Source organism: Mustela lutreola, chromosome 8 (assembly GCF_030435805.1).
Source record: "Mustela lutreola isolate mMusLut2 chromosome 8, mMusLut2.pri, whole genome shotgun sequence".
NCBI classification, from domain to species: domain Eukaryota; kingdom Metazoa; phylum Chordata; class Mammalia; order Carnivora; family Mustelidae; genus Mustela; species Mustela lutreola.
Window position 1 is genome coordinate 25,882,235 of NC_081297.1, and position 14,124 is coordinate 25,896,358.

The window sequence follows — 14,124 nt, forward strand, 5'->3', positions numbered from 1 at the left end:
AACAATTCATGTAGATTTGAGTATTTGGGAACTTTTGCTAAAAACCTCAGAAGGTTTTGACGCACTTACCCAAATAGGATTATAGATTATTACAAAACTAATTGGGCCGCCTGGGAAGCCTCTGCCTTCGGCTCAGGTCATGATCCCAGGGTCCTGGGATCGAGCCCCCACATCGGGGCTCTCTGCTCAGCAGGGAGCCTGCTTCCCTTCCTTTCTCTCTGCCTGCCTCTCTGCCTAATTGTGATCTCTGTCTGTCAAATAAATAAATAAAAATATATTTTTTTAAAACTTAATATTTAATCACCCATTTAACCAAGGTGGCAGTAGTTGATTCTGTAGAAGCCTACTTATGGGCAAAACTTAGCTCCTTTCATATTGAGATGTTTCAGTTCTCTTAAGTAATCAAAGACCTGAGAATGACAAAGCTAGAAACATCGGTTTTCTGGACAGATAAAGAAAAAAAACTTCATTTGCAGTTTCTTATCAAGAGCAGACCAACAATCCAAGAAAACTCTGCGTTTTTAACAGAGAAGAGCCACATTTCAGTCTTAATAGGTATACTTTTAAAATTCATTCATTCCAGGGGCGCCTGGATGGCTCAGTTGTTAAGCATCTGTCAGCTCAGGTCATGATCCCAGGACCCTGGGATCAGCCCAACATCGTGCTCCCTGCTCAGCGGGAAGCCTGCTTCTCCCCACCCCATTTCCCCCTGTTTGTGTTCCCTCTCTTGCTGTGTCTCTCTCTGTCAAATAAGTAAAATCTTAAAAAAAAAAAAAAAAAAAAAAAATTCATTCATTCCAGGCTGAGTTCTGACCACACATAAAATTCTTTTTCAAAGATTCCCTTCACAAACCTGCTACAACTTTCTTTTTACATTCAAATTTTGTCTTAAGCTTTCCTTCTCTAAGTAACCAGTCTCATTTTAGGACAAAATTACTAGCTTTTCCCTCAACAAAAATGTATTCCCACTCCTCGTACTTTTCTTTCTTTCTTTTTTTTTTTTTTTTTTAAGATTTTATTTACTTGTCAGAGAGAGAGAGAGAACACAAGCTGGGGAAGCAACAAGGAGAGTGGGGAGTCTACTTCTCCCGAGCAAGGAGCCGGATACAGGACTCAATCCCAGGACTCAGGGATCAGGACCAGAGCTGAAGGCAGACGCTTAACCAACTGAGCCATCCAGGTGCCCCTCCTCATACCTTCTTTTATCAAAAACACATCTTGGGACACCTGCATGGCTCAGCCTGTTAAGCATCTGACTCTTGATTTCAGCTCAGGTCATGATCTTAGGGTCCTGGGATCGAGCCCTGCATTGGCCCCACATTGAGTGTGGAGCCTGCTAAAGATTTTCTCCCTCTCCCTCTGCCCCCCACCACTGGCATGAGCTTCTTTCTCCCAAAACAAACAAACCAAACACATCTTAGTTTCCCTGCATAAGGAGTTGCTTTCCTTGTCATTTCTTAGAAATATCAATTACATTGATCACAATTTTTACTTTTAGAAACCTTAGTCTCCATTGAAAACTAAGTAGTAACCACTTGTCAACTATCTGTCACACGCATCTTCCATCTTTCATTTTTCTTAAAAATATTGAGGCCATGTTGAAAACTACCACAGCCCATCTTCTGGCCAAAAATTATTTATATTCTCCCACATGTAGAATACATTTACCCTCCCTGAAGCCCTTCCCAAAATCATGTTGTGTTTTGGCTTAGATACTAGGTTCAGGTTTGAAGTCTGGGATCTCATGTAAATAAAGTCAAGGTCTGGTTGAGGGCTCTTAGGGTCTGCTGAACACCATGAACCGAGAATGTACCGTGTCTGCTTTCCACACATCCTCGTGGAATGGTGGACAGATGTAGGAGAGCCCTAGAGGGAGGAAGTAGAGCGCAAAACACAGTCAGTGGTCCATAGCAGTTCTGAAATCCAACCAGGAACTTGTTGTCAACTCCTGGATTTGTGGTCAGTCCTCCTTCTTGGGAGCTATCATCTGTGGCTCTGGGCTCTGCCCTTGGGGTTCTTGGTTCTGGCGTTCCAGTCATCCTTCCAAAAGATAACTTTGTGCCCTAGTGAGTAACCTTCTTGGTCTGTTTCCTCCCTGTAAAAGGCTGCGGGTCCAAAGGCCTCTGTTTACTTTGTTCTGCTGCCTTTCAGGCTGCTGTGCTGCTTTTAGAAATGTCACGGGCTTTACTCTGTGTCCATTTATAATCCACTCTGTTCGACAAAAGTTACCCTGAACTCTTTTTTCTGTCAGATGATCTTTTCTGTCAGGCGCCTGGTGAAGGTGCTGTGGGACAAAGGTTCTTAGAAGCTCTGCTGTTTCCAGAGGATAGATGAAGCCCATCCTTCAGAAACTGAGGCCTTTGTCTTTTTGGAAGGGTCCAGAGGCCCCACTTTCCGTCTTCCTAACATCCTAACAAAGGGCTTACCGCTCCACCCTTGCTGTGACTTTCTGTTCTTAGGTCATTTATTTTTTCTTTTTAAGATTTATGTATTCACTATTTGAGAGAAAGAGAGTTGGGGGGTGGGACAGGGGGAGAGGGAGAGAGAATCAGATGCCCCCTGAGCTAGAACCCCGAGGTGGGATCAGTCCCATGGCCGGTGAGATCACCACCTGAGGCCGTTTCTTCATAGGCAAACCTTTGCCTTCTGGAGACTCAAGGATGAGAAACAGTTATTTTTTAACCTACAAATTACTAGCTGAGTGTATCTATTCTCTTATTTCTACTCAGAAACTAGCTTATTCTGGAGTTGATCTCTCTCTTGTCTCATTATAGACGAAGCCAGCAGCTTCAGCCCTCTCCCCAGCGATCTTTTCAGTTAGATCATCATCAGCTCATTAGGTACATTTTCTGGTTTCCACATTATTGCTGGCGACAGCTTTATAAACGCACTCACTGAAATAATCATTCCATGAAACTCTGTCTGTTTGAGGCTCCTCCTGGCCTTGTCACCTGGCCTTGTAGCAGTTGCCTTGTGTTTTCGGGTTTTCTTAGAGTGGCCCTCCATTGTCAGGCCCCCAATTTCTGGTCTGCTCTCTGTTGCTCTGTAATAGGTCATGCCAGAGCTAGTGACCTAAATAAAAGAGCGGCCACTTTGTTACACTTGGCAGATTCTGTGGGTAGGAAGTTGGAAAGGCAGGTTCTCCCTTCAGGCCTCTTGGGTAGGTGCAGGCTCCATGGGGCTGGTGGTCTGGCCGAGCTCCCTCCCTCGGCCCTAGCTGGTCCTGCTGGGGATATTAGGTGCTGGCCTGGCAGTCTCCAGGCCCTCGGGCCTCTTCCGTGGCTCCTGGCTGCCCCCAGAATGAGCATCCTGAGGGAGCCAGGTGGAAAAGGCATGGCCTTTTGTGACCGAGCCTCCAGAATCCCATGGGGTCAGTTCTGCTGCACAAAGAGCAGATGACAAGCCAGCCCAGATTCATGCAGAGGGGAATGGACCTCACCTCTTGTTGAGAGAAGTATCCAAGAATTTTCAGATGTGTTTTGATACTGCTTGCGCCTGGAACAGTGTCTGGCAACAAGAGAACCTCATTATGTGATTGCATCCAGTAATCAGGAGATCTCCCTCTCTTATAAAATTTACTATCAGTCTTTGGGTGCTGCAGTGTGACCCCGGTATTAACAAGTGACGGTACTGCTTGTATTTACTGTGTTTCTGAAAAGTAGAGGCATGGGCACTTCACACTGTATACCTTTTATTCTGAACGAGTCAGAAAGCTAAATATTATTTTCCAAAAGTCACAAAGTTAGTAGAGGAAAAACATAAAAAGATGTTTATGTGGTTTTGCAATAGGGAAGGTCTTTCTAACCAAGATTTAAAAGCCCAAAAGCCACAAGGGAAAATTTCTTAAATGTTAGACTCCACCAAAATTTTAAATGGCTTTGTAGGAAAAGATATCATAAAATATAAACCAGATAAAGTATTTGCAATCTGAGTAACAGACAACAGCCTAGGCAATGTACTACAGACATAAAGTAGTATCTCACAGAGCTGTTGCAAGGATTAAATGAAATGAAAATAGCCAAAGTAAAAATGCTTAACAACTGGTAGGTTCTACCCATGCTTTTATAAAGGCCACTGACAAGTCAATTTTTTTAAAGAGATGGGTAACAGAAAAAGGATATGAATGAGCAGTTCATGGAAAAAATATAAATGGTCATTGAACATATGGGAAGATATGTATAGCCTTGCTCCTGATTAAATAAAGAAAAATTAAATCTGCAGTAAGGGTTTTCTACCTATAAGTCTGTCAGAGATGGAGGGGCAGTTGGGTGGCTCAGTGGTTAAGCGTCTGCCTTCATCTCAGGTCATGATCTCCAGGTGCTGGGGTCAAGCCCTGCATCATCGGGCTCCCTCCTTAGCAGGGAGTTTGCTTCTGCCACTCCTCCCTGCTTGTGTGCGTGTTCTCTCTCTCAAGTAGATAAAATCTTAAAAAAAAAAAAAAAAAAAAAGACTGTCCAAGATGAAAAAAATGTTGATATTTCAGTATTGGCAAAGAAGTTGGGAAATTGACATTCCCATTGACTTACTGTTCCTTTATAGGAAAAGCATATTTTGCCTCTGGCTTCTTTCAGGATTTTTTTTTTTTTTTTAATCTTTGATATTCTGTAGCTTGAAAAGGATATGCCTGTGCTGAGGCATAGTGTTTCTTGGCGTGCATCCTGCTTGGTATTCTCTGAGCTTCCTGGATCTGTGGTGTGGTGTCTGACTTTCACTGGGGGAAATTCTCAGTCGTGATTTCAGATATTTTTTATGTTCCTCCTATGCCTTCTGGTATTCCCATCACGCATGGGAATACCATGCGTGTTACACCTTGTGAAGTTGTCCCATGGCCTTTGGATATTCCGTTCTGTTTCATCACTGTTCTCTTAGATTTTCACTTTTGGAGATTTCTTCTGTTGTTGTGTTTTGTTTTTGTTCTTTTTTGAGAGAATGTGTGCTTGCGTGCAAAGGGTGGGATGGGCGGAGCCCCGTGTGGGGTTTGATCCCACAATGCTGAGATCATGACGTGAGCCAGAAATCAAGAGACAGGCGCATAACTGACTGAGCCATCTAGGTGTCGCACTTTTGGTGGTTTCCATTGCTGTATCTTCAAGCTCAGAGATTCTTTCCTCAGCTGTGTCCAGTCGGCTAATAAGCCATCAAAGGACCTCTGCATTTCTCTTAAAGTGTCTTTTATTATGTCTGTCATTTCTTTCTGGCTCTTTCTTAGGTTTTCTGTCTCCTGTTAACGTTGTCTGCCCTTTTATGCTGTCTGTTTTGTTCCTTTGAAACCATAGGATATTAATCTGTCAGCTTTGAATTCCTGTTCTGACAGTTGTAGCATCCCTGCCCTGTCCGATTCTGGTGCTTGGTCTTTTTTCCAGGTTTGTTTTTGGCCTCTCAGTATGCCTTATAATTTTTTCCAGATAGCCAGACATGAGGTACCAGGTAAGAGGAGCTGCTGCTGGCGCTTCAGTGCTGTGGTGGTGAGAGGTGAGGGCGTGGGGGTTCTGCGGTCCTGCACGGCGGCCCCTCCCAGCCCTTACCGAGCCTGGGCCTCTGGGCTCTGAACCTGCTCATGTTTCCTCTGTTTCCTCCTCTTCTCTTGTGTGGACTGGGTTTGCTTATTTCCCCACGTCAGTTAGGCTCTGGTCGACCAGTTCCTTCTAGGGGCAGGGCTTGTTGAGAACAGAGTGCTCTGGCTTATTTCAGAAGGGTCCCTGTTCCCCTCCCACTGCTGGAAGCATGAGGGGACTTTTGTCTGCTGTTTGTTCTGGGAAAACTCACGAAAGTCTGGGAGACCTCTGGGACTGGGTCCCCCTGGTTCCCACACAGGCCCCAGCACTGGGCAGTCACACCTCCCGTTTTCTTACCTGAGTACAGCTGCTGTGGTGGTTTGCACTCCTGAGGCTTTGCTGGAGGAAGCTGCAATGCCCTGTGTTCTTACCTGTCTGGCCGGTCTTGTGGCCAGTCTTAGTCCTGTGTCCTTGCCTTTCCCATGAATCCAAGAGGAGTTGTTGGGTTTTCAGTCTGTTAAGATGGAGTGGTGATTTCAAAGCTCCATATGTGTGGACCCAGGTTGGTGGACTGGGTATTGGCACAGTATTTAGTAAAGCAATCTTAATTATTTACTGAAAGTAAAAACGTGCATGACCTAGTATTTCCACCTTTGGACATTACTGGCACGAATGCATAAAGATGTAATTGGAAGGGGAGGTGAATCACGAGAGACTATGGACTCTGAAAAACAATCTGAGGGGTTTGAAGTGGTGGGGGGGGTGGGAGGTTGGGGTACCAGGTGGTGCGTATTATAGAGGGTACGGATTGCATGGAGCACCGGGTGTGGTGAAAAAATAATGAATACTGTTTTTCTGAAAATAAATAAATTGAAAAATAAAATAGAAAAGAAAAAAAAAGATGTAAATACCAGATTTTTTTTTTTTTTACAGCATTAAAAAAAAAGATTTTATTTATTTATTTGAGAGAAAGAGTACAAGCAGGGGGTGGAGTGGGTGAGAGAAACAGACTCCCTGCTGAGCAGGGAGCTGCCCTGGGGCTTGATCCCAGGACCCCAGATGGTCACCTAAGCCAAAGGCAGATGCTTAATCGGCAGAGCCACCCAGGAGCCCCTACAGCAGCACTTTGTAATGTAGGGATGGTTAAATACGATGTGTTTACACAACGGAATGCTTTCTAGCTGCTTAAAAGAAATGAAATCGCTCACTATATCCTGACATGGGAAGGAATCTAAGACACATTGTTAAGTGGAAGGAGGTAAAAAGCAAGTTGGCAAATGGTATGTTTAAGATTCAGTTTTTATTTAAAACTTATTCACAGTGAAAATGAAGGGGTGCTTAGAGAAGGAGGAGAAATTTGGAAGAATATGTACGAGAAAAACCATGGGTTGCCTCTGAGGGACAGTGTTACAGGGTTAATACATAGATATTGGTGACATTTGTGTCTTGCATGATGCATAGATACTTGATAATTAGGCAAGAGCGAAAGTAGGCAACAGCAGATCCAGTTTACTGAGGGCAGTACAGTGGAATGGTATGTTTACATCACTTTTCCCTCCATCCAGGCAATAGTGTAGTAACAGTCTCTGAATTTCAACTTCCCTTCTGGGAATACTGTGGTAGTGTAGACCCAAGTAACTGGAAATTGCACATCTCCTGGGGTCTCTTCCGGTCTTTCAGGGGGTGACAGCCATAAGATGACAAAAGAGTCCCAGACAAATGTTTTACCAGTGAACATTTTTTTCCACATAGAGTTTTTTTATTGTTAATTCTTCTTGTTAAATGATTTACCAAGGAAAATTTCCCCTTCTGCAAAGAAGCGGTTTCCTCGGTTCTGTTGTGTTGAGCTTTGTGATTTTTTGTGCCCAAGTAAAGTTTGTAATGGAATTTTTTTTTTTTTACAACACGTATCTCTCCCTTAAAAGGCTACCTAAAAAGTTGGTTAGCAGAGCCATGGTTCAGCAGGAAAGCTACTTGACTTTCATCATAAAATACGGTTTCTAGCTACAGTTTTCCTGCTCGAATGCTATCTGAGAACCTGCAGTATGACTGCGTGTAGACTAATAATTCTTCTGAGTTCTTTGTCCTGTTAACTTCTCATCTGTCTAAATTTCATTTTCCACTTTACATCCCATTTTGAGTTTCTGGATCTAACCCCATCATGTGCATGTAGATGGCAGGCTTCTCACAAGACCCTGGCAGAATTTTCATTTAACGCTGTTCTGATACATTCTGATTCGGTCTGCCCAGGGCAGAGGTTCAGTCCCACAGGACTGCTCCCACCACATACCAACCCCCACTTCAGAGGCCAGTCACAAGCAAGCCCAAGCTATCCCCTGTCCTCGTGACCCACCAACATATATCGGAGGGTCCCACGGTCCCTTGCTCAGATTTGATTTTGATTTGCTGGAACAGCTCATGGAAGTAATAGAAACATTTTCTTTACTAGATGACTGGTTTATCATAAAAGGGAATGGCCAAGTGCAAGAGATGCATAGGGCCAGGTGTGGGAAAAGGGCACCGAGCTTCCATGCCCCACTTTTCCTGAGTTTGTACGAGGGAAATGCTGTTTTCCAGGGGGTTTGTAGCCCATTGATCACAGGGCTGGCACCACTGGCCACCAACCTCCACCCTTAGGCACTTTCCACAAGTCACCTTATTAACATAACACATTTTTAACCTCTTTTCACTTAGGAAATATGTACGAGAGCTATGTATTAGGTCACCTGAATGATCAGATACGTATGTTCCTTATAAATTACAATATGAGGCTTCCTAACCTAGTTTTCTTTTTTTTAACTCCTGGGTATAATTTGCATTCTACTCAATGATTAATATTCTATAATGATTTTTTTGTTCTTGTTTTATCCTCTGTCGTTTTCCTAACAGAAGTCCTGGAGGAGATTTGGGTGCCAAAAAGAAAAAGAAGAAACAGAAGAGAAAGAAGGAGAAACCGAACTCCGGAGGCACCAAATCAGACTCGGCCTCTGATTCCCAGGAGATTAAAATCCAGCAGCCTTCCAAAGTGAGACCCCAGTTTTATTTTAGCCTCTGTGGTTCCTCCTGCATGTGCGAGCCGGAGGTGTACCTGGGGTTTTGCCGTGACCTTGTGCTGGGTGGTGCTGGTCCCTGGAGGGCTTTACAGCCTTCCTGCTGCTGATGTTGGTACCTAAATAAGAGGTACAGACTGTGTTTTTGTGTGTATGGGGATACAGCCTGCATTTTTCCTTTTTCTCAGAGCGAATTAGTACATAGACTATAGCGATAGAAGTCCGTCTCAGCGTGAGCTTCTTAGGTGTGTGTTGTTGTTTTGAAGTTAAGCTTAATATTTCGTTACTTTCAGTTCAGAAGATACTCACATTTTAATTTTTCTGGGTATCTGTCTAATTACCTGAATAGCACCCCACGATCTGGCAGCAGATTCCCACGGGAGCAGCCACAGGTAAGTCTTACGACCTTGAATCCGACCAGTAGGCTCGAGCGGCCCTGCTTATTACATCACATTGCTGAGGGTGGGATGAAGCTCCTGACAGTGCCCGCCAGAGAAACACCCACCTGAGACCTAGCCCGCAGTTGTCGCTGAGCGCAGGGGGGGCGGCTGGCCGGTCTTGCGAGGTTCTGGTGGAGTGGATGGCAGGTGCCCCCACCTTGGGGCCGACCCTGGTCACCCTGGCTGGGTGCACAGGGCCCTCTCCGTGCAGGAAGCTCACAGGGCACGGGGTTGGTGTTAGAAGTGTGGTGAAGCACACGGATGATCCTGATGTTTGCAGCGCCACGTCCATTGTCCTGGGGGTCGTGGTGTGGCCGAGGGGCTCGGGAGCGCACTGGGAAACACGGGCTGGGACCCGGCCCTGTAGCTCACGAGCTGTGTGGGTGCCACCCTCCATGAGCCAGTTTCCGCATCTGCCGGGTGGAAGTCGTGCCTTCTGGCCCAGCTCATGGGGCTGTGAGGAGGTTACAGTTAGGGCCTTTCTGGTAAATGATCTTAAAGCATTGTCGATATGTCAGCTGTTACCTAATATTATACAACTTGTGCAGGGTTGGAATTATTTCTTTCTTGCACACAGTTGACACTGTATCGTGCCAAGGGGGTCTTGCAGGCAGTTTTTGTTGTTAACTGTTTTACACGTAAGGACCAGGAGTCACTGAGAGGATACTTACTTTGCCCAGTTTTCCCTGACTGCCTTGTGGGGTGAGAAGAAAATGGGGTGTTGTCCCCTCGCTTTTCAGCTCGTCTCTCAGGTAATAAATACTCTTATCCACTGGCCCTCCTTCCCAAGGTCACTCGTATAAGGTATGCCATCAACTCGCAAGACATTTTTCCCATTTCTCAATGTCGCTTCCTTGGATAAATGCAGCGTCGTGTATATGCGGTTCTGACCCTCCGTATTGCTTCTACCATTACCATCAGCTTGCACGCCTCGCTGTACCCCCAGCCACTTTGAGCCCTTCCCTTACTTCTGGTCGCTTACAAGAAGCTAGAGCTAGCCAAGGCAGGAGGAGTGGCTAGCATTGTCTGGTGGAGACGTTATTTTCTTTTACAATTGAGAATAAATCAGGATTGTGTTAATGTGGGCCCTTCTCCGTTGCATTTTTTGAAACTGGAGTTTCTTTCCCTTACACAAAACGCTAGCTCTAAATAACAGTATAAAGTACTTTGGATTGTGTGTAGAAAATATTCCATTCTGCACCCAAGAACCAGAATAAGATGATAGGCTCCTTAGCAGTGGAGGACTTGGACGTTTTTCCAAGATATTACATTTTAGAAAGGAAAGGGTACAGAGTACAGTTGGAGTATAGTATTCCGTGGAGGAAAAGAGATGCGCCTGACTTAGAGATGGTAGTGGGAAGCTAATGTGGTGGGAAGTGAATGGATAGGGTTAAGAATGTATCGTAGCCGAATTTTCCTTGCTGCTTAGTCACCGTGGATTTGAAAATTATGCTTACTTGTATCCACTTTAAGAAAGCATTTAATGAGCTTTCAGATATAAATATGTCATGAATGGTCGTTTCATGGAAAGACTGCTAGTCAACCCGACAAGGCTAATTAGGGTTGAAACCACTCTGAGGTCTGTCTTCACAGAGTTGGGATATTATTGGCTCCTTTGGAACAAAGATGCTGATTCATGTTTGCTGCAAACTAGCTAGAGCTTGGTATATTTGTGATCAAGAATTTAACTCCAGAATTAGGAAAGAAAAATCCCCATGACAAATTTACTGTAGGCTTTGTGGGTTCAAATTTGCCTTTTTAAAGATAAACGGGTACATGCTCAAGCATTCTTTGTTGAAATATGCTGTGCTCAGAGTTCCTGTTTAAGCTGTAGGTCTTTTAATAGGTTGCCTCGTTAGGGGTTCAGATGGATGTCAGTTTCATTTTACTGGAAATCGGTTACTGTAAGTTGGGAGGTTCAGAAGAATCCCAAGCAAACCCAGTGATAAAGCAAACACAGGGAGGTGTATATTAAGTAAACCCTGATTTGTAGTGTGTGGTGTAGGTAAAGCTTCCCAAATTAGAGGATTGGCTCCAGACCACAGATGGCAGATTCGAGGTTGACCAGAAGTCCAGAGCTCCTATTAATAAACCAGCAAGGATCCGTGGTAGCTTTCTTTGGTGCCCCAGGGGTGTTGGCACACAGGAATAGCACAGGGCTCTGAAATTCTTGTTAACCACTTCTGAATGACAGTGTGACATCAGAATTCTAAAACTAATCGTTTCACACACTGAAAAAAGTTGATTTTACCGTTCAGCCCTAAGTGGAAAAGTATAGGCTCACTTTCCATGTGGGATTACATTATCTCAGGGACTTTCCAAAAAAAGAGCTGGGGAATCTTCAGAGATAAGAGAAATATTGGCTTCGAGGAAGGAACTTGAGATTTGAAAGGTATTGTCAGTTTTCCAGACTGAGAATATGTTTTCCTGAAAAAAGGTTAGTTTCCAACACTTGGCGTGGGGAAAAGAGGCTGCGGTTGCCAAAGATCTAAACTTACAGAAGACACTGCTCTCGTCGGGAGGTTTGTCTCTGGAGGAGCATGGGAGCGGCGAGAAGGCAGGGTGGGGTCCTGGCGGAAGGCACACGTAGAGATCTCCATTCTTGATGAACTTCTTCCCAGCTCAGCACTCAGTTTACCTTCCTTCCTTTCTCTCTTCCCTTCCATTTCGTTTTCCTTCCTTCCACCTTCCCTTCCCTCTTCCCTTCCCTTCCTTCCTCTCTGTTCCCTTCCCTTCCCTTCCCTACTCTTCCTTTCCCTTCCCTTCTCCCTTCCCTCCCCTCCCCCCCTTCCCTTTTCATTTCATTCTTTTCCTTCCTTCCTCTTTTTTTTTTTTTTTTTTTTTTTTTAATGAACTAAAATTTCCCTTGCCTGCCTCGTTTCCATTCTAGCAGTGATTTCCTTTGGCCCCACATTGCTGCTGAGGGCCTCAACCCCAGCTGCGAACCCGAGGGTGTGCCTGACGGGCTGCTGGGGTCATAAGGCTTGTGTGCATGTCACTCCTTTCTGCTGCTCCACCCAGATGAGTGCGAGGGAGGACCCTCTGCAGATGGGGGGGGGGACCTTAAAGTTGGGGGGGGGTTGGCTTTACTTCAGATTTCCCAAAACTACCAAAGCCCCGTGAAAACTCCTGTACTATGGTTACCCTTAACGTAATGTGTTTGCTTCTATTTTAATACGTTAGCCTCCTTGAGCCCGGTCCCCAACCAGACTTAGAGGAAGGGGGTTGGTTTTTGGTGTTGTGGTCTCCAGGGCAGATGGCACGTGTGTTTGGCCCAGGTTTGGGAGTGGGTGGCGGCTTCCTCATTTTTGTGTCTGTGTGTCTTTGCTGTTCTAGAATCCCACCATCCCGATGCAGAAGTTGCAGGACATCCAGAGAGCCATGGAGCTGTTGTCTGCGTGCCAAGGCCCTGCCAGGAGCATCGATGAAGCTGCCAAACACAGATACCAGTTTTGGGACACACAGCCGGTGCCCAAACTAAGTAAGCTTTTCTGCCTTTCTTCTCTCCCCACCCCCAAAACCGCTGGGTTAACAACAACAAAGAAACAAAAAACCCACAAAAGAAACTTGACTTCCATATTGACTTCCATAATCTGTGTTTTATCACAGATTAGCAATATACACAAAAGTCCTACTTTTCTTCTTAAAATAGAAATATTGGGTAGTGACACTGGCTTTCAGTAGACACAGTTTAGAGTCTAATTCCTTTTTCTGGTAAAAAAAAAAAAATCAACTTCTCCCACTTGAAACCTTAGTCTATGAAAAATACACGTAAAAGAGAGAGTCTCAGTACCTTTTTTGGTCCTGAGCTTCACGGAATTGTTTTTCCTATACATAAATTTTTAGCAGTCTCACATCTCACTTATTCTAAAAGACATAGGATATTGGCCTTGAAATGGAAAATGTGCTTGAGTGTTTGCAAATACAAGCTTACACATCACTTTCACACAGCATCTTTCCCTGATTAAACCCTTTCCCTACCTGGAGGCTGCCCTCCCTCCGTCCCCGCATGTTCCCCAGTGCCTGGCACTGAACAACAGACACTCAACACTGATCTGCTAACTGTCACTCAGCCATAAAAAAGAAGGTGATCTTGCTGTTCAGTGTTGACCCTGAAGGCATTATGGGAAGTGAATTAGGTCAGAGAAAGACAAATACTATATGGTTTCACTTATATGTAGAATCTAAAAGAAAAGAAAAAAAAATTCTGAATTCCTAGACACACAGAAATGGAAATGGAAAATTTCGTGTTGCTTGATGCTAGGATCCTGCTCCCTAAGCGCCGGTGTGAATTCCTAGCAGGCAAGACCACTACAGTGCAGTAAGGGCCGCGGGGCCATCATGGGCACTCTGGGGGCACCGCAGACGCATGGAGATCTTGGCAGCTGGCCTCTCACCTCAGCACGGAGCCTGGGCCCTCATGTTCTACTCAGACTTGCGCCTCCTAAGTTTCTATAAACATCATTTAGCTCTTCCCCTTTTCACAATAGAAAAAGTGATATAAATGCACTAAAAATGTTTGTGACGGCATTAAAAGCTAAATGCTGTTTTCTATTGTCCTCCTTTGAAAATAGATTATAATTATTTCTCTGTTCTTCTTTCTTGAGTGTTCAGGTTCCAGAATCCGTGTAAGAGAAATGATTGTCTTCCAGATCTCTTAATAGTCCAGTTATGTACAAGTAATCTGTTTTATCGCATAAAAATCCAGGGACAGTCCTTGTCTGTGCCCTCGAGTAATGATTTTCAACCTTTCTGAAGTTTCTACTCTTCTCCCAACCATGTCTGCTCCATGCATCTGGAAAAAGCCCGGGCTCGGGAGTGTGAAAGATCGAGGAGAGCGATTCTCCTCGCTTGTCTTTTCCTTCAGGCTCTAGAAATATATGTGTTTGGTCCTGGAGGAAGGCTCTCTAGAAAGAATTTATAGGATTTTAAATGCCATTGAATTGAGTGACCATTAGCGAAAGGGATACGAGTCTATTGATCTGGATGTATTGGGTTTAGCCAAATGCTCCTTGGCAAACTGCTGCTGGCTTTCAGTTCCTGGCCCCGGGGCCAGGCAGGCTGCCTCCTAACATCAGAATACGTCTTTGGGAAGATAGCCGGGGTGCACCACATTTTGGCCTGTCCCCTAAATCCCTG

At 44.8% G+C, this 14,124-nt stretch overlaps 1 protein-coding gene across 3 annotated transcripts in view; it reads left to right on the top strand.

Annotated features, from left to right (window-relative positions):
* The window catches only part of NMT2 (N-myristoyltransferase 2), a 67,411-nt gene that overhangs the window by 27,237 nt on the left and 26,050 nt on the right, over positions 1–14,124 (top strand). For 2 of the 3 annotated variants that reach the window (XM_059184068.1, XM_059184066.1), the window contains exons 2-3: positions 8,385–8,520; positions 12,322–12,466. In XM_059184068.1, coding sequence (XP_059040051.1) covers positions 8,385–8,520; positions 12,322–12,466 — 281 coding nt within the window. Of the gene's footprint in view, positions 1–8,384; positions 8,521–8,894; positions 8,938–12,321; positions 12,467–14,124 lie in introns of all 3 variants that reach the window. The other variant, XM_059184067.1, reaches the window with a different exon arrangement.